General features: G+C 35.9%; 1 protein-coding gene across 1 annotated transcript; it reads right to left on the bottom strand.

Moving 5' to 3' along the window:
* Positions 1 to 1,607: 1,607 nt before the first annotated feature.
* LOC118747606 (mucin-5AC-like) lies at positions 1,608 to 19,709 on the bottom strand. Its single transcript, XM_036481657.1, has 3 exons — positions 18,662 to 19,709; positions 1,892 to 2,749; positions 1,608 to 1,823 (listed from the first exon to the last, which is right to left on the bottom strand). Exons 1-3 carry the CDS (start codon positions 18,701 to 18,703, stop codon positions 1,608 to 1,610), a joined length of 1,116 nt encoding a protein of 371 aa, XP_036337550.1. The 5' UTR covers positions 18,704 to 19,709.
* Between the last annotated feature and the right edge of the window lie 1,401 nt (positions 19,710 to 21,110).

The raw sequence follows: 21,110 nt of genomic DNA, 5'->3' as shown, positions 1-21,110 counted from the left end.
GATTAATTTGATGAAGAATTTTTAGAAAAAAATATATATTTTTAAACAATAAACCACTGGAGTTCTGTCACACCAAATCGTAAATAAACGAATACATCATTTACTTGCCAATTTACAAAAAAAAAAAAACATTTTCGAATTATCCCTGCAAACCAAAGTTCCCGAAATCTTAAGGATATCGTTAGAATTATCTCATTTCTGTAACGATTTTTTTACGAATTTTCAAAGAAAATTATATGAAGTGGTTGACACGATCTCGTAAAGAAATTTCTGTACGAAAAATAAAGAAAATTCTGGAAAAATTCTGAAAGATATTCTTCACATAGCAGCAATATTGTCGTTGCTTCACAGATTTTCTTCCGAAATTTCGTAAAAGAATGGAAGTGTGCGTAATTTATTTCATTTTAGAAAATTCCGCAAAAATTCGAGTTAAAACTTAACGAATTCTTTAAAATTTCTTTACAATGCAGAATACTCTGAAAGAATGGTTTGCAGGGATCCTATCCCTTTCTCTTCTACACATGTACATATGTAACTGTTTATGTGCATCAAAATTTCCAAATAAATTTCATTTCAAATTTCATTAAGAAAAAAGCATTCAAACAATTAAATTTATTTCGACCGCTACGCGGCGGGAAGTCAATGCTCGCATTAAACATTTGGCAAGACATAAAAGATGCCACAAATGTCAACTCAGCGCATATGCCAAATGCCAGCGCTGCACATTGGTCAATAAATGGAATTTAATTTGATTTTTTTTTTTTAATGAAAGCTAATAAAATCATCGCGAACTCTTAGCGACCAAAAAAAAAATACTTTTGCTGAAAAATTGTTTATAACATTTCAAATTATTACTTTTTCATTTTTTTTCGTTTAAGGAGAGCGCTGCAATTGTTTTTAACTGGTTTTTATTATGAAACTTTTATTAGGTGGAGCAGGAGAATCGATCTTCTTCAAAATTATTTAGTACTTTTTCTACACTTTGCACTAAAAAATTTAATATAAACAAACAAAAATTGGGCTCAACTAGTCTCTTGTCTTATTAGCTTTTATTAAAAAAAAAAAATAATAATCGAATTGGTTGAGAAATGAAGGCTTCAGGGAATTATGAACATTAAATTCCATTTATTGACCACTGTGCGCTGTTGGGCAATCGCCGCCGGCGCAACGACCCAACGACCGACGCTGGCTAACCAAAATAACAACAAACCAACACCCAAGTGTGATCGTCGCGTATTGTCAATTGTATTATGTATTTTGCTTGCTTGTTGTTGCTGTGCTGGCGGACAAATGTTCGTTGTGCGGTGGCGTTGGCGTTGCATAGCATGTTGCATGCCACAAAAGGTCGCCGCACATAGACTATACAAACTATGTATTGCATTTGGCTGGAAAAAAAATACCTCTTTTGAGCCATTCAGCATTTCCACTTTTTCAACAGCAAAGCCAAGTCTGCAAAGCGCATGAAATATCGCTAAGCCCAGATAGAGAGGTCAGGGAGCGTTGCTTGGCTGGAGCTGTAGTAACAAAAGCGGGTTAGGAGTTGTGCGACCACCCTCAGCGTTGTGGTGAAAAAGTATTGCAAAAAAAAAGTGAAGAAATTTATATTGTTAAGGCAGGCAGGCGGCTATTGTTGTCGGTAGCGGCGGCATTGTTGTTGCTGTTCGGATGAAGCAAATTTGTCGCAGACGGCGCACATTAAAATATGACATCAAATATGCAGCGCCAACAACAATGTTGGACAAGTCTTGCCTTGGTGCGGCAGCCGCAGCGGAATTTGCAATGAAGATATTTTTTTTTTCTTTCTTTACAAAAATTACTTGTGCCTACAAACAACCAAACATACATACAATACAAATGAGAGTAGATATGTATATACACAGTAAGTACTCACCGGATTCGCATAGAAAGGCGGCTGATCGGTCGCTATGCCCGATAGGTACGCAGACATGCCCTCCGGATAGACGCCTATTGGCACTCCGCCCGGTCCTGTGACCAGTCCGCCGGCGGCCGCCAAACGCTGATAGCTGAGTATGTCATATTGACACGAGCAAAGCGATTGGCCACTAACGGGATCCGTGTAGATTGTGCGGCCAGTATCACAGCAACGATTTGAGCCCGGTGTACCCGGTGGTGGTGGTATACCACCCGCACCAGGACCGCCCGGCGGTCCGCCGCCCAAACTTGGCGGCATGCCTGGTGGCCCACTTCCTGGTGGTCCTATCACCGAAACTGTTACACCACTTCCGGGTCCACTCGCGCTGAGGCTGGCTCCACCCGGTATACTACTGCTGCCGTAAGGCGTGGCAGCGGCCGAACATGGCGATATAGAGCGCGCGCCCGGCGGCACTGTCGATGTTACGGCCATTGTATTATTGGCGCTGTGGTGTTGGGCGGCTGCAGCAGCTGCGGCAGCGGCGGCGGCGGCGGCGGCGGAGGTGATGGTTAGCGGCGTTGCTGCTGTGGACGTGCTGCCTTTCGGTGGCACGACGCTGATGTTCGCGTGACTATTGCTGGCGGTAGAAGAAGGCGGTGGTACAGCGCCTGCTGCGGCTGCTGCAGCAGCAGCGGCGGCGGCGGCAGCAGCTGCGACAGCGGACGCAACCGATGCGGTGAGGGTGGGCTGCGGCGCGTTGGCAGCGGCAGCGGTGTGTGCGGAGGTGCTGAGGTTCGTGGGGTGTTGCTGGATCGGCGCGACGGGTTGTGCGGTGGCGGCTGTAGGCGATGCAGTCGGTCGAGTTGAAACGGCGTTCTGTAAATAGAGGAAATCGTGAGTGAAGCATTGCAAAGTGAACAAACTAGAGGAAGGAGGGGTTGGTAGCCGCGAAGGCTTTATGCTTGCTACCATAGAGCGCAAATATAAATCGATAAACAAATACAAATACAGAATTTAATTAAAAATACGTGTACTGTTATCAGTGGTACGCGGTGCGCGGTACGCGGTGTGTGGACGCGCGCTGATAAGCAACTTCGATTGCTTAAGTTGCGCGGACTGCGTTTTTTATTTTAATACTATTTATTTGTTTCTTGTGATTGCTGCAATTATTTGTTAGGCTGTCTACTTGGTGTCAACAAATCAACGCTAAGTACACAAATCATTCAACGCGTTCTATGTATACTCATGTGCGCTTAAGACTCCGATAATAGAGCTTCAAAGGCCTAGCCGCTTGCCGACAAATCATGTAATAGATTGACAATACTGATTTGCGTTACACGATTCGATGGGCTGAGCAAAGGCAACACCAACAAAAAGGAGTAGATACTAGGAGTGAGTAGGTACTTGACTGCATGCTTCAGTGCAACGAACCGCTAGAAACTGGCTACAGCCGAGCAGAAGCCGAAATTACCAGATTGTAGTGGAGGTTACTCTGCCTGACACTGACCACGTGGTCTACGAAGCACTGAAGAAGGTACTACCTAGTACTTTGGTAGGCGAATTATAAACAACTGCACTGGTAAATGCTAAGCAATTGAATTCGTTCAATCGATTTGCAAACGAGTTTTTAGAGCCAAACAATTATCTCTCGATCAAAAAAAAACAATCGCAGTCAGAAAAAAAAGGAATGAAGCAATGCTGTGCATGTGTATGTTAGGGCGGGTCAATATGTATGCGAGATCTTTTCGACTATGCGCTTATAGCACCAAAGGATTCTACGTGTAATGCAAATTTTCCGAAGAAACAATGAATGTAAAATCAAATTGGTGTTTGCCAACGTAAAGTCCACCTATGCTATAGGCGCATAGTAAAAAAAAATTTACCCGCCCTAATGTATGCATATTTTTTCTGAAGTCTTCAAATGGCAATTTATTTTCACGAAATCCTTTTCAAGTAAAGTCATACGCAGTCCAAGCTAAGCAAACTCCAACTACTATCCGTGCGGGCCAGTGGTGTCCAGCTTCGAGCAACACCAACCTTCTTGAGGCGCTTCTTTTTCCAGAAAAAATCATCTCAGCTGGCAATGTAGAGGTTAATAGCTAACACAGCCGTCCACTGGAAAATCTGGCATTACTAATAATAGTAATTTAAAGTACGTTTACATATAAATATAATCTCAATTAAAGCTCTTTCGGTAATAAGCCCTTTTACATAGCGAAATCTCGGATTATTAGTTGTAAAATTTGTTATGCTTGTTTTTCTCACAATCAAGGAAAAGGAATTCACGCTTTTCTGATAACCTAAAAGTATCTTTTCATTCATTACATTAAAAAAATAGTAATTAAGTTCATTTCCACATGACATTTTTTAAATGGCATAAATTTTTTGTCATTTCAATGCCTAGTGGAAATTCGGCATTAGTATTTTTAAATTCCTCCGTTATCTACATTGCAAAGCAGCATCCCTCTTGGAAAATGAGGAATGTAAAATGCACATACCCCTTCTCACTTCTCGGGGAAACTCCACTAAAGTTTTAAAATTTACACTCATAACAGAAGGCGAGAGTAAATCATTCGCTTGGAAATAAAGTGAAAATATTCCTTATCGGATTAATTTGGAAACTCCACTACAAGAATGTCAATTCGCAAATCAACAAATTTGTAAGTCTTAACAAATATATTTTATAAATAATAAATTCCTTCTAACAAATACCAAGTAAATCCGGCTAGCCTACGTACATACGTAAATATTTACATAAGTAGATATTTTTATATACGTATGTATTTATGTAAAACATGTTTGCTAGTGTTGCAAATATGTAATTACAACTACACACAAAGCATTCTAAATAAATAAATAAAAGTAGAAATATTACATGGCTTTTTCGTTGATGGCAAATGTTGGAAAGTTGTAAAATAACAGTAAACCGATAAGTGCATTGTAAATTATTGATATTACAACAAAAACAACAAGCAAACTGTATCGTATTCAAATACGTATGTATACAGTCGGTGTTAGAAATATGAATACCCTATCGTTTTGACGATTTTTTTTTTTGTTTATATTTTCCATACCAAATTTTTCCGTTTTTTTATAAAAATATAGTTCATTCAAGAGCAAAGACCTCATGAATCAATTTTTTAAATTTCATACACAACTCAATAAAATGCAAGCAATACCAAACAATTTTAATTAAAAGTTTCAACTTTTCAATTCGTTTTCTTAGAAAAATTTTGACTATGCAGTTTTGTAGCACATTAAATTTTAGTACAACAAAGTGCAAGTTCCAAGTCGTTAAAAATTACCGTTGAGTTTAGAGAATTTTTTTTTGCATACGTTATATGGAAGAAAATGCGCAACAACCTCAAAAAAAAAAATCTTTGAAATTAACGGTAATTTTTACCGACTTGAAGCTTGCACTTTCTTGTGATTTCTTGCATTTTCCCGAGTTCTGTATGAAATAAAAAAAAAAAAAGCACGCCGGGTAATTGCAATTTTATTTTATAAAAAAAAAAATTGCAATTACCCGGCGTGCTTCACTGCGACTTATAAGTATTTTTGTGTTGTTTTATACCCGTATTTAATATTTCATATATGTATCAATATAATTAAATACAATAAAAAAAAAACAGGTGGCAAGCCTCTTCAAAAATATGTATTTTCGGCAGTAAACTTTCCCAAACTTCTTCAATTTGATACCCATATTGCAATATTTAATTTATCTTATCAATTGAACAAAATTAAAATTTTCAAACATGTGGCAACCTCCACAAAAATATTTTCGGCTGTAAGCCTTCTTAAACCTCTTTCTTTTGACAGCCATATTGCAACATATATTTTATCTTATCAATTTACTTAAACTGCAATTTTCAAACCGGTGGCAACTCTCAAATTTTTTCTTTCTTTATTTTAAGTTAGAACTCTAGCAACACACAGGTGAAAACTGCATATAATTTCATGCATTAGTTTTCGAGTGATTAGCGTACAAACATACAGACAGAGATAGACAGTCTGACCGACTAAAATTCAAAAAATTATGATTTGGCTTTTATTGCTCTAATAAAGACCCTCATATTAATTTTTCTTTACTATCTATAGTGTACAGATGTTGAGATAAGATAAATTTCGTATGAAAAATATGGAAAATACAAGGTGTAAAGAAATACAATAGTCAAAACGTCAAGGTCTTCATTCTTTTGGCGCTGACTGTATGTAGATATATACATAGGTATGTGGCATATTGTTTCTGCCCGTGTGGCATCAGTGATAAGTAGACGAGTTTGCTTCCAGAACAGAGCATTGGTTCCCAAAGCGCTTGTGTATGTATACATACATCCATATGACTTGCTGTCTCTTGTTGACGTTACAGCTGAAGTTGACTTGTTTCAAGTGACAACTGAAAGTGTTTGATTTGTTATTATTTGTAATTTTACAGCTCATGTTTTCAACCATATTTTTTTTTTTTAATTTTTTTTATTTACTGCATTTGCTTTATTTATCTAATAATAAGCAATGTCGATGTGCGTATGTATGTAAGTGTGTAAGAATGTTGTTTAGTGTACTTGAGCGTTGTGTGACATTTTCTAAGCAACAACAATTATTAACTACGCTTGTTGACATAACAAAAGCGAAAACATATCCAACTTAAAATGAAAGAAAAAAAATATTATTATTGAAAGTGTTGGAAAAAAGTGGAATACTAAATGCAAACAACTTCAGCAATCATAGCCGGCAATCAGTTTGATTGAACACGCTTTGAATCTGCCGCTCCTACTTATTTACTTGGAGCCTTGCCATTTCGTTATCGACGGACAAATTCATCGTCGCCGTCGTAGTCGATATCGCCATAATCTTCTCTGCGCTTGGTTGAGGCACTTATAGAGCGTGCAGATTGTCATTATGTGTATTTATGTATATACATTAGTATTTACATGTGTACTTGGACTTACATATGTATGTACATTAGGGTGGTCCAAAAATGCTTATGGAGGGGGAAAAAGTCTAGCCCGAATTTTAGTGCCTCATCGCTAGGATTGTTTTATATCGAAAAATGTGCCCCTATTTTTTATTCAACGAATATTTCGAGGTCACTCAAAGCGCTCAAAGTTGTCTATGTATTTTATATTGGAAAAAACAGTTTTGTAGCTCACTCGATTTCAGTATAACAAAGCACAAGTTTTAAGTTTTAAGTTTGTTGAATTTTCCTAAATTTTGTAAACACTTTGAATCATTAATTTATATGCCATTTAATACAAAATTAACTATATTTCTATTAAAAATTTACGAAAAAAAATTCATTACGAAAAATGTTGCAAATATTTAAAAAAAAAAAAAAACATTGTACGGAAACATATTCAAGTGAGTGTATATTTTTCGATTGGGAAACTGTGTTTCTCTTTAGGAGACTTCCAATAATAATACATAATGATTTAGTTTACAATTTTTTTGTACAAACAATTTTTTGGGGTTTATGGGGACCTATAAAAAATAGGTCATATTGGGTATTATTATTATTGGAAATCTCCTGAAGATAACTAGAGTTTTCCGATCGAAAAATATTGATTTTTAAGAATTCTATAACATTTATAGGAAAAATTGTTTTTTCCATATAAAATATATGGAAAATTGTGGCGACCTCTAAATATTTTTTTAATTCAAAATAAAAAATGGTATAGAACATGAGAGTATACAAATTTGAACTTTGCTTCTTTTTGGACTACCCTAATGTATGTATATACATACACGAGAGCACATGCATACATATACGTATTATATACGTAAATATGTATACATGCGTGTGGTTCTTACGTTACTGTTTGTTGTTGTTGTTTTCGTGACTGCTGTTACTGTCACCCATTTGTGATGAATTTTTACTGCAATAATTTAAAATTAATATTTTTTAGTTGTAGTCATTAATTACCAGAAAACGTACTACTAAATCTAACGCGGAAGGCGATTTATAGGCTACTTTTATTGTCATCCTTACATTGATCTACTCATTTTGTGAGCCTATTTGAATTGAAACTCGATTGGATTGAGAACCTGGGTCTTTAGCAATTTTAAACGCTAAGAAATACTCAGTCGTCTCCACCAAAAATTTTTGTATTAAGGCGTCTTGCACTGTAGGCCCACGGGAATCTTAGACCATTCGACTATTCTAGTGTTGCTCATACTTGCTCATACTTGCAGAGAGGAAATATCCTTTTATCTTTTCTGACAGTCTTTGAAACTTCACAACAACACATTGACAATGCGACGTCCCTTAGCTCACTGAAAAAAAAATGGTTCAGCACTATATAATTCAGCTGATATGTGTGCTTAAACATTTGACAACGAAAATTACAGCCACCCATATATGTAGGTACATCCGTGAGGTCTAACAATGGCTACCTTTAAATAATAAACAAGAGATCACAAATATGAATTATCTAATGAATGCTGGAAGCCTGACATGTTTGCAACCAGAAACTCAAATCTGTGCTCTTAAATTAAAACAGAAAAGAAATTCCCTTTCTTTTAAGAACTGTTATGGACCACTACTTACATATGTGGCTCCCGTGACATAAGCCTAAGGGCGGACGCACCGGACTATTTCCTTGATTGTAAAAAAAATAGAAGAGGAGCAAAATGTCATACACTTTTTCAACCACTGAGCAGAAGACACATTTTACTGAGCCTTACGGAGGATCTTACTTATCGAAGACTGAGTGGAAGATCGACCTATCTCGGTAGCTGGTTTGAAAACGTCCTATCTCAGAAATTTTTTCAAGAATGGCTTATACCAGCTGTTGATTCAAAAACGCCCAATATCAAAATAACTTCAGTTCACATAGGGCGTTTTTTAACCAAATTCTGAGATAGGGCGTTTTCGAAACACCTGAGAGATAGGTCGGTCTTCCACTCAGCCGTCGATATGGAGATGAAATCACTTATAAAAGCTCATAAAGTCAACAAAGTGGGGTATGAGTGAGTTCATAACATCGAAAGAGATTTGTAACTCCATATCGACTGCTGAGTGGAAGATGGATCTATCTCGGCAGCCAGTTCGAAAACGCCCTATCTCAAAAAACTTTTCAAAAACGTCGTATTTCATAATTTGGTTGAAGAGCGCCGCATTTCATAATTCGTTTCAAAAAGGCCCTATATCAGCACATTTTCAATACATTTTGAAGTGAGATGGGGCATCTTTGGATCGAATTCTGAAATTGGGCGTTCCTCAACCAAGTCTTGAGATAGTGTTTTTGAATAAAATTCTGAAATATGGCGTTCTTGAAAAGTTTTTGAGATAGGGCGTTTTCGAACTGGCTGCCAAGATAGGTCGATCTTCCACTCAGCAGTCAATATGAACAACCGAACTATTTTTGGCGTACGTGAGGAGAGGATTCTGCTCTCCACATATTTCAGTCTAACTTATGACTATTTGGTTTTCAAAATTATTTTCCTTTTGTGTTATTTTGGTACTGCTTTTGGCGCGCCGATAGAGTTACCTTCCTTTTATTAGCTCTGGATGTAACTATGTAATATTGATGCGCCTAAAAGATGCAGCGATTTCTCTTCTCAAGTTACATACCTGATGACAGTACGAATGGCAATTATAATAGGGAGGTTTAGTTTTTTAAACTATAATTTTATTTATAATAAGCTAATGCTGAGTTTCCACTAAGCATTAAATGACAAAATTTTTAATGAAAATTTTCGACATTAAAAAATATCCTATCATAACGTTCATAAAAATGTCTGTTTCCACATGGCATTTTGTTGTGACTTAAATTTTATGTCATTTTAATTCCTGCTGTAAATTCGGCAAAAGTGTCTTAATGTAAATGCCTAATAAAATTTTTTGGAATTTTTCAATGAAAAGCACAATAACTAGAGTAAGTAAGCCAAGTCATATATTTTTCTGTACTTTTTGGCCCCCGCTCCTATAGTGATTTATGTAAGCATGTATGTATATTGTGTACTTGAGCGATTTGATTTGTCAAAATAAAAACTTTTTCCAAAATGGTGATCATATCCGTAAAAAGTTAAATTTTTGGTGGTCTAAAAATTCAGCATTTTTTCAGATTAATAAAAAAGTTTTGTTTCAAATGAGAATTCCTTTTATCAAGTGCGAGATATTACAGATTTAGAGCACTTATAGAAAATAGCCCGACGGGGGTTATGATTTTTGATAATCTTCCGAACATTTCGAGATAATCGCAAATGAAGGGTAAGTAACTAGAAGACATGCGGCCCAAGCTGCAGCTTAAATTGTAGTGCTCAGAACGCCATGAAAATGAAAACTGATTGAAAACTGGATATTATTTAATAGAATGCAATAAAAAACGTAAAAATTTTCTTAGTTAAATATAATAAAACTCCCTATAAAAGCTAAAGCCGATGATATATATGATCTTTATCATTGCTTTGAATGTCTGAATATTTTGAATTTTCTTACTTTTAAAATGTTAAAATTTTTAAAATAAAAAAAAAATAACACCGTCGGTAAAAATTCGCTTTTTTATTACCCGACATTTTCTTTGTGTCAATAAAATTCTGAGCATTATTAAGCAAAAATATGTTTTAGATTTTCCTGCAAAAAAAAATCAAAAACAATAAGAAAACGAATCCGTCTGAGAGTTATAATCTGCGTGCTTAATACAATGCATAACAGTAATAACATATTTTGTGAGATAAATTATAAAAATATCTACATGGAAGAGTAAAACGTAAAACAGATGATTTTTCCGCAGATAACGGAAAGAGATAGATATTAACGAGACGAGGAAAACAAATGTTTTATAGCTTTTTGTTTAATCAGCAATTTTTACTGCGCTTTGTATTTTCATATACGAGTACCGCCAGCATTTTATATCCGCCTCGATATACATATTTATTCTAAAGTAAGTGCTACCCGAAAGGCGAACTTTAGATTTGTAAATGTGCCAAAAAATCTAAGAATATATTTAACCAGATCACAAGCAAAGTCAAAGACCCAAACATAGAGCAAGGCAAATTAATTTACGATATTCAAAGAACATGCATACACATGTACATACCGGCAGCCATTTGCTGGCAACGAATGTCACTACTTGTAACTACACAAATATACACACATATAATAGTAACCGTTGCTTGTATGCTTAGGTAAACATATGTACATTGAACATCTCTAAAAAATGCAACAAATTTTAATCAACTGAACAGCGCGCCGGCAGCAACATCAATTGAACATAAAATGTTTGCAATAGACACAACCACGGCGGCAGACTGATAAGCGATACAAGCGCGCTGGCACCAAAAGCGCTTGCCAGCAAGGGAGGAGTGGCGGTGCCGGTTGCCGGTTGCCGGCTACCAACGGCCAGGCGTGCGGGCGTGCGGGCGGTTGGGCGTTAGGCGCGCCGCATCAAATCATGTCAAGCAGCCAACACTTGTACTTGAACGCCTGAACGCTGTTTTTCCCCACTGATATCAGCCAGCCAGCCAGCCAGCGCTTGTAGTTGCTTATAGGTGCATAGAAGAACAGAAACACCTTCGTATAAGCATACAAGCATAAATAGCAAGCAATACATCTCGATAGCGTACGAGATATCGCACACACACTGCACAAGCTGAAGGCAAAACAGTAGCGCATGTTTTTCGCCATGTCGCCATGGCGGATATGTTGTTGTTGTTGTTTGTTGCGCGCACTGATTGTGGCAACAATGCCAGCCAGCCAGCAGCAGCTGTTGTACAACATGAAAGTTGTAATTAAAAATCAATTCGAATTGCTGTTGTGCCAAAGGGTGACAAGTAGTGAGGATGAAATAATACAAAAAAAAAAAAACGAAAAAAGTAAAGGAAAATTGCGCAATTACCTATTTTCATGAAAAGAAAAAAAATTGAATTCACTTTCGCACACAAAGTCATACTACAGCCGAATGCAAAAGCTTTGAACAGCAAAGTTGGCTCGAAATTAATTGAAAATGTGGCATTTGCCGTTGTAATGCACGTATGTATGTATGTATGTATGCACATTTATTTAGATGCATGTAAATTGCGGCGTACATACATACTTATGTTTGCATGCATTTTGTGGCTGTGTACAACAGATACGCGATGACACACATATGTAGATTTCCACGATTTCGCCACATTTTGCTCCACTGTGGCGGCTGTGATTTATTGCTGTTCGATTATTCAAATGGCACCTTCCGTGTGGGACTGCTTACACTTAGAGCTAGACAGGCATCTGTGCGTGTGTGTTTCAACTATCGGAAATACATATGTATGTACGATCAAAAACATTTTGCACAAACCTAATATAAGTTAATTTAGCTTTGACGATTCGATTTGAAAAAAATAAAATAAATTTTTTTTTACGTTTAGAGATTTAAGTATGTGGAGTGTTTTCTAGATATGACCAAGTAATAGCTATTTATTATGTGAAGTATTTTCTATTGTTTTTTTTTCAAATTACTTAATTTCAAAATTGCAGGGGACGAAAATAACCGCTGAATGTCGAGATTTTTGTTTTCATATCATGGAAAAAACGTTTTATTGTGATATTTATTTTTTCGACCCAAAATAATTGTAATTTAAAATTTTAATTTTTTGATCATTTTTAAGCGCCATATGAAGTTCAGACAGAAATTAACCTTTTAATTGAACTACCACTTTTTGGTGTTCACACACAGTTAGCTGCGCGATTAGTTACAGTGCCTTTATTTATTTGAAAGTATGTATGTACATTTTTTTACGGTAAATCGAGCTCAATTAGCGCCTTAAGCGAGAAAGCTTGGCCAATTGCGCGATTAGCGGCCTATCTGAACATACGTTTATGGTGGAGACTGCGTTTTTATGACCCGTATTTAAATCTTTTATGATCTTAAATATTAAATCTGAAAAAAGCGATTATAATGTCATCGAAAAATAAATAATTCAGAAGAAACAAATATTCTTAATCGGGAAAAATAAAAATAATAAAATAACGGTTAAGTTTGATGAGAAAAATATAAATCCAACTCTAATGGTTACGACTTAATTTTTATTATAAAGTTTATAACCATTACGGTCTCTGCTAAATTTTTGGAATTTTTCATAAATGTCATAAAAACTAAAATTTGTTTTATGAATTTTCATAAAAACTACGAATTGTACTTTTTTGCACATGAAACTTTATTTCATAAATAAAGTCTCTGCTTTTTGGAATGCCCTATTACTCAGAAGCACAAATTCTCACTATTTAGGTCTTTTTAGAAATGGAAACCGAAAGAAACCGAAGCTGTTTGAGGCGAGAAAATTCATCAAGAAAGAATAAATACATACAGTTACTCCCAAAATTGAGCGTACGGCTCTTTTGTGTTAATATTCGCAATGTTTTACATGCTAAAAATTTATTGTTAATTTTGTATTAAAATATGGCTTATATTTTAGCAAACTCACTTTAAATCCAAGAATGATACTGTGTACAAAAATTAAAAAAAATCTGAAAAATTAAAGCAAAATCGCAAACCTTTTAATACGAAGTTCTAAATAGAATCCAGGTATGCAGTTTTATAGCCCATTAAATTTTAGTGTAATAATGTGCAAATTTTTTTGCTAACTTGTCGTACGCATTTTGTCCACATAAAAAATTTTCAGAATTTTTTGTATATGGAAAAAAAAAATACGCGCAGCAGCCAGCTGAAAAAAATCTAATAAATCCACGCGATTTTAGTGATGTTGTCACACAAAGGGGAGAGGGGAGGGGAGCAAATGGTTTTAATGAGAAGACTGTTTTCCTGCCAGCCGGAGGTTATTTTTTGGATGTTGCTCGAACCAGGAATGGAACCCTGGACCTACAGAGTTACAGTGCGCACCTCCAACCCCTCGACCATGGCGGCAAAGAAAAATGTCCCCAAAAGAAATGAACGAATTCACTGTCACCCTGGTGCTACCAGCGTTTCAATACGCCTTAGTTCCCATAAGGAAATTTCAGTTTTTCCTAGCCATTATTTTACACTAAAGCCCGCCAGTGGCCATTTTATCAAGTTTCATATCTAAATTCCACTGATTTTGTAAAATCAGGAATCAGTCTCTTGGATATTTCATCACTGGTATAAAGTTAAGTTAACATTTTTTCTTCATTCTCCTCGATTTATTAACAAGACATAGGTATGTATGTATGTAAGAACAATAAGATCTGTCTTGGGCAAGGAAAATTCATTGGGCGTTGGGCTTTGTCCCGGTCCTATCTAATGGCAATATGTACCACTTAACTTTCAATTTACTCCTCGGCGATTTCAGCAACTTTCCTACGCTCTATTGAAATATTCTACTATACTTATAGATATTTAAATTTGTATTAAAATTTTCACAAGTTCTAACAAGTGTTAAATTAAACTAAATTAAAAAATAATCTTTTATGTACTTCGTACTACGGTTAATTAGGAAAACATAGCAAAACAAGCGCTAATCGCAATTCGATCTAAAATACGAATTTACAAATTAGTCAAACAAAGCCATTTATCAATGTCGATTACCAATGACGACACTACTACATAGTAGCTCATTCAGACGCCAAGTGATAGGAAATATTACTTATTGCAGCATTTTTATTTTAAAATTTGCATTCATTCAATGAAGTGATAATATTATGTGGAACAAGAGTGATAATATTTTGACACATGTACATATGTATGTATGTATATACTTAGTGGTTTTTAAGAGTTGCTTAGTCATAGCACACAGAAATATTTAAATGTGTGTGTGTGTAACAGCAAATTTGAAGTGTGCCTGAATAACGGTTGGTGTATTAGGATATTAAAATTTTTTTTTTTCTACAGTTACATATTTTGATTACCACCAAGCCATTGCCTCTTTTATGCATTCGCAATTAGCTACCTTATTAAGCAGCTTCACTTGACTTCTTCACATCACTTTGGTCTATCCATAAATTATCTAATCATAATAAAACGTGTATTACGAATTCATTAAAGCAACGGCTTTCAGTTCAACTCTAACCCAAATAAAAATTTTTATCGCACATTTAAACGAAGCAAACAAGTACATAAAATAAACTAAAAGCCAATAGCTCGATAGCTAGCTTAGGCACAGCTGCGCGCATTCATAACTCCGGTTTAGGATAATAAAAAAATGATCGTAAACTACAGGTAATCGTTAAAATGGAGCGAAGCGCTTTTAATTTGGTGTTTTGGACAAAAAAAAAATATATATCGCTTATTCGCTTTTATAGAAAATGACTTTTGTTAGAAAAAGATACCAAAAGTGATTTGGGTAAAGTGGCATCCGTATCAATATTTTCTTCATCTGATATTCGAACAAATGATTCACCTTTGTTTTCCTGAAAATGACTTCCATTACTATAAAAAAAACAATATTCGAATCAAAAACATCCACTTTAATTTCAATTCTATTGATTGGCAGCACCGAAACAAACAAATTACACGCACAATAACGATGCCTTTTGGATGAGCATCTTTTGACCTTTTGAACGAGAGACTTTCCGTGTTCGATTCGCTTTCTGCTACACCACATAGTGGTGAGGCAGTACTTGACACCAGCCAGGCTGGTTTTGGAAACAAACGTTCTCATCTGCCTTCGAATATCAGGGTCATCTTATCATCTAATACAGCTTTCAAAGAGGTGTTATTGAAAAGGCCCTAACTGAAAGCCTTATCGTGTGGTGTTTACCAAATGCCTAGAAATTAAGCTTATACGTTGGTTCTAAATTACAGTATGACCAGATGATCACAAAAACCGCAGCAAAATGAGGTTTGAAAACGGATTAGAGAAAGTGATATTCTGTGGAGAATGAGTTTAAAAAGATGTCAGTATGTTCATACTTTAAAAACTTTTCACCAACTCTATATAAATAAATTGTATATATATATATTTTTCAACATATATCGTGTATATAAATTTAAAAATCACCGCAATTTAAAATTGTTAGAGTTTGATAGTTTTGAGTTTCTTGAAGTTTTGCATTTTAAATAACTTGAGTGGGATTCCAAAATTTTCTAAACTTTCAAAACTTTGTGAATTTGAGAAATTTTAGTAAATCACAATGGCTAGGTTCAGAAGGCGCAGCAGTTGAGCCCAACCGTTGCTAACAAAACCAGTGATCGTTATGCGCCTTCTGAACGGCTTGATACATTAGCTGTCAAATTCAATTCTCAAAGGTACACACCAACATGTTGTCTCAAATGATCAGAAAAATATTACGATCATCTAACACGCAACTGTTCAGTTGATCAGAAGTACACAACAACGCATTCAGAAGGTGCAATCGCAACAGTTACTGAGCTGTTGCGCCTTCTGAACGTGCATAATAATTCAATATAATGATGAATACTAGACTTCTAGAAAATAGAATTTATTTTTCAAAAATTTTGAGAATTGTAGGAATTGTAGGAATTCTAACAAATTTTACCTAAGTTAAAGTGTCGTATATACAAAATTGATCAAACGAAATTAAAAGTTTTCGAATGTTGAAAACATTTTCATATTTCGTCGTTTTTGAAAATTTAAAAATTTTCGCGATTCTTGAAGATTCAAAAAATTTTTGGTGTTGATGTTTTATCAATTTTCAAAAAATTTAAAATTCTCAGACTTTGTTATATCAATACAAAATTTTGGAAAAGTTCAGAAAAGTGGAAAAATTTGGGAATTTTTCAAAAATGTTAATATATACATTTTAGAATTCTAAGAATTTTCTATATTTTAAACACAAGTACCATGAACATAAGAATTTTTCGACAATTTCTGATGTTTCACATTTTTACATTTTAGAATGGATTTTAGAATAAATAAAATTCTCAAAATTTTTGGAATATATAAACATTTCTAAAATCTCAATAATATTGTACATTTCAAAATATTCTCATTTTACCAAAATTTCTAGAATCTCGCGGATTTTGATAGTTTTTGAAATTTTGAAAATTATCCTAAAAATAAGAAATCCCAAGAAATTTAATAATTTTATAAAATTCAAAATTTTGGAATTGTCGTTGTTTTCTAAACCTGTGAAAATATTCAAACTTGCTGTGACTTTCAACTGTGTAAAATAATACAAATTCGAAAATACAACAAAAAAAAGTAAAAATTGAAAATCAAGTAGATACACAATTTCAAAATTTTGAAAATTCAGTGAATTCGAACAAACTGATAGGCCAACTCAAACAACATGATAGTTCAAGCTTAGCACACAGCAATTCCCCCCCTGGATCCGCCACTGATACATACATACATTGAGCGTTGTTCCTAATGCAGTAGCATAAGAAAGTTGTCTTTCCAGATTTCACCGTACAGTGAACCCCACTCTTTTTACCGTAATATATCTTACTGATAAAGTAACCCATTTTTACTTCTTTAAGCTACTTTCCGCCCTGTTATCCAAAAATTCTAGATAATGGAATGCTCCGAAGGCTATTTTACACTTATACTCATTCAAGTGGTACTCAAATAACTTCAAACGCAATTCACAATACTCGTATGAGTAGATATATGAGTTTCTGACACGAACCATGAAGTGGGTTCTAATGAGCCTATAAGCCTTCTCGGACATTGATACACTAAATCACGAACGTTTTATGCACACTCATCACCATCTATCGAGAGAAATCCGATCACCAATAGTTTTTAAATAGCGGATAAAACTATTTCCTTGTACATGTCATATTCTCTATATGAGCCAAATGTATGAATTTCGCAAATAAATCGATTTAAGCGACACTCGCAGCCCTGCATTTTTTTTAGAATCGCTCATCTTAAGAATCCAACTGGAAATACGGCGTTTACAAATAACTCAACCCCAAAGCTACCTCAAATAGTTGGGTTAACATACATACATATCTACCCTATAATCCAATTGTGAGTCAGATTGGACTATAAATTCTTTTGTATCTCGGCTCCAACCTCACCTAAAGGATCCAATTGTAGCTCACACAAATCCAGGTGATTCCATAACACCAAATATAAAATCTAATTAAAATCGATTTAAGCGGCTGCGGAGAAGAATTGCGAGCACACCTACACCAGAATTTTACACTGCTAAACTACGTACAAACAAATACACCAGCAACCGATTTTTTAAATAACAATATTTGGACTCTTCGATGATAAAAATTTATGACTAAAAACGTCATTTATAGCAGTTCCAGCATTTTTCGTATAAGCATTCCCAGTTTGATTTTTCTACAAAATAATCTTCATAATCATTCAAAATATGTCTGAATTCCGAACAATCACTTAGTTGAATGCTTCCAGACGTTCAGTTATTTGGGCTATTTTCCCTTCTCAGTGCTGAGACACCATTTATTGGGTACCTGTTGGAACAGCAGGGGCATGAAACATGAAATTATAGAACCTACTGATTTTATTAGCTATGGCCAGGTTCGGCAGGCGCTCTTCAAACTCAGAGAGGAAAGATTCCCTTCATAAGCACTACCATTTGAAATTCGAGGGCCACATAAACCAGATGATTCCCCCATTTGCAGAAAAGTATGTAGTATACAAAATAATTTTGAGGCATAAAGCCTCAATCAAGCCTCGCTATATTTTTGGTCTTTCTGCGCTCTTTCTCAAGCGGGTTTTAAAATTTATCTGCACTTTAAAAATAAATTTTATTCTCAAAAGATGTAGGTTGAAGGACAGTTAAATTTTAAAACTTACATGAGAAAACGGGCCTTAGACACTTTGAAATTGTCCAACTGACTAGGTACCAAAGCAAGAATTATTTGAGTTGCCAACACAATAACTGTTTTTCGGTAGGTACTAACTAGAAAATATGAGAAATAATTTTAGAAAATATTTAAAAAATATACGCACCATTACTAAACACACACCACTGTCATTACTGTGCACTGTCATTTAATGTTATGATTTGGCGAAAATATATAAAAAATTAAAACTAATTCAATTCTGTATGCAAGCGTCGGCACAAAACCGCAGGCGATTATCTACAACTAAAATTTTTTCGCTTGCATTACTCGAAGTTTTACAAAATATGCACGTTTTTTTTTTTGGTTTATTGTTATGGAAAATTTACACTTAAATCACACGGCACGGCATAGGAGGGGTGCGAAATCACCGACCCCTTCACTGCACTAATTATGCAAGAATGTAACTTTTTTTTTATTTTTGTTGCCGGCGGTGCACTTAATTTTTTAATTTATGGAAATCATTGCAGTTTCCGATTAGTTAATCCCCTTTAAAGCTAATAGTTTTGCGGTTAAATCGAAAGTAGTTACGGCTACCGGCGCTTTTTTTACAGCTTTTCTATGCCTCGTTGCACTTTTGCCGTCGCAAGTTTCAAGTTTTCTTGCACACGCGCGATTTCACTGTTTCTTTTTTCGCTATTCCGCTATTCGCGCACAAAAGTTGAGTTAATTAAGCGCCGTAATATTCGTAGTTTCGATTGAAAATCACGTTTAGTACCTATTTAGTAGTAAATTAGTTTCAAAATTTGTAGATATTAATTCAATCACTTGTTTCCGCACAAATTCATTGAACACTACGAATAGTCCCGTGCGAGCGCGAATTGTTGGTCAACTGAACCAGTGAGTGGTGAGATGTGCTGACAACACTGATTGATGGCGGCGGGCCGGTGGGCGAGCGTTTTTTCCACTACGTACGTATGTATGTATGTATGTAGGTACTAGTGTCTCAATAGCAGCAAACGGCTACTACTAGCAAGCAAACGCGTACTAAACAACTGGCCATTCGATCGAACGTACGGCGGAGCGTGCGAGCCAACGAGCCAACGAGCAAACGAGCGACACGGTACGACGATGCAAACAATCTGCGTAACAGTCAAAAGTAGACTAACATGAATTTCCAACATGAGCAAGTACAAAGTTGTACAACAAATGGGAATTACAACACGACGACACGACGATGATGACGACGACAACAACAGCAACAGCAAAGCCAGGCAATGCATGTACAACGACAACGACAACGAACTACGACATCGACATCAACATCAACAACGACACGATGTACAACCACAATAACAATAAGAACAACAGCAACAACAACAGCAGCAACAACATAACGCAGAACAAGTAAAGCAACGATAATGGTGATAGCAAGGCTGGATGGCTTGCTAGCTGCCTGTGATGGTGGTGATAGTGGTGTTGGTGGTATTAGTGAAGATGGCAGCGGCAGTGGTGGGTTGAGTGCGCTACTATGGCAATATTCGTAGCAATAACGAGTGCCGTACAACAACTACAACCACCGGTACATGAGAGTACATCAAGAAAACAACAGGCAATCGCAGCAGTGAGACAAACAAACACACACACCTACTCACACATACACACACACAAGCGTGCGCATACACATTTTACGTAGCATACTGCAAGGGATAAATGTTAGAGGAAAGCGGTGAGCGAATGCACAAAACCACACACAGATACACCACCACCACATACAGACACATGCATGCATGCATGCAGAAAAAGCTACTCAGAGCGAGTGAGCTGAGAGCGCAAGAAAATCCAATATGAAATGCATTAAAAACTATGTAAACAAACACACAGAAGTATGGAGCGCGTAAAATGCATTTGAGCGGTGAGTTGTAGGTATTGTTGGAGTCGTATGCAAGCCTTTCTGTGTGTGTGTGTGTGTTTGCATGTGAAAAATCATGTGAGCGGTATGCGGTGGTGTGCGGTGTACGCTGCGCTAAGAGAGTTATAAGAAAAGTTAAATACAGCATATGTAATAAGAGTAGCAACAATCAAAAGCAAATTGAAGAACAAGAAGTGGATAAAACATAATAACAACAATAACAGCAACACAAATAACACTAACAAATGATGATAATGGTAAATGAGAGCGCGCTGTGCTGCGGTGTGGCATGGTAGGTACAAGGAGTTCAGAAACAAACAACAAGAACAGCAATAAACATGCTGTACAAGACCAGGCGAATCGCGCTAAACAGTGCAGTTGTGCCACACCGGGTGCTGTCAGGAGGTGAAGAAACAGTATGCTGCTAAAATGCTCTTATAGGAATAACCGCAGTGGCAGGCCAGTATGTACTACTACGTGTATTTTTTAAGGCCTAAACATAGGGAAAAAATTTAATTCAATGATAATTTGCGAAAATCAGAAATGTTCACGTCGTGAAGACGTGACAAGATTTTGTTGTCATGAAATTGATCGTAGTAGTCGGGTCTGTAAAATCTGAGATACTTGATTTCTACTAAATTGAACTCAACTTCAGTTCCTATTAGAGGTATACGCCGCCGAGCCACGCCGCCGCCGCCGCCGTTTT

Source organism: Rhagoletis pomonella, unplaced genomic scaffold (genome assembly GCF_013731165.1).
Source record: "Rhagoletis pomonella isolate Grant_MI unplaced genomic scaffold, Rhpom_1.0 Rhpom_scaffold_00012, whole genome shotgun sequence".
NCBI classification, from domain to species: domain Eukaryota; kingdom Metazoa; phylum Arthropoda; class Insecta; order Diptera; family Tephritidae; genus Rhagoletis; species Rhagoletis pomonella.
This window is presented reverse-complemented; position numbering and strand designations above follow the sequence as displayed.

Excerpts from the sequence above, each read along its gene's own strand:
- LOC118747606 (XM_036481657.1), bottom strand. The coding sequence starts at position 18,703 with ATGACAGTGCACAGTAATGACAGTGGTGTGTGTTTAGTAATG. Across the intron at positions 2,750-18,661 it reads GTGGTGTGTGTTTAGTAATG|AACGCCGTTTCAACTCGACC; the intron begins GTGCGTATATTT and ends CTCTATTTACAG. Across the intron at positions 1,824-1,891 it reads CGCCTTTCTATGCGAATCCG|GCACAAGTAATTTTTGTAAA; the intron begins GTGAGTACTTAC and ends GGTTGTTTGTAG.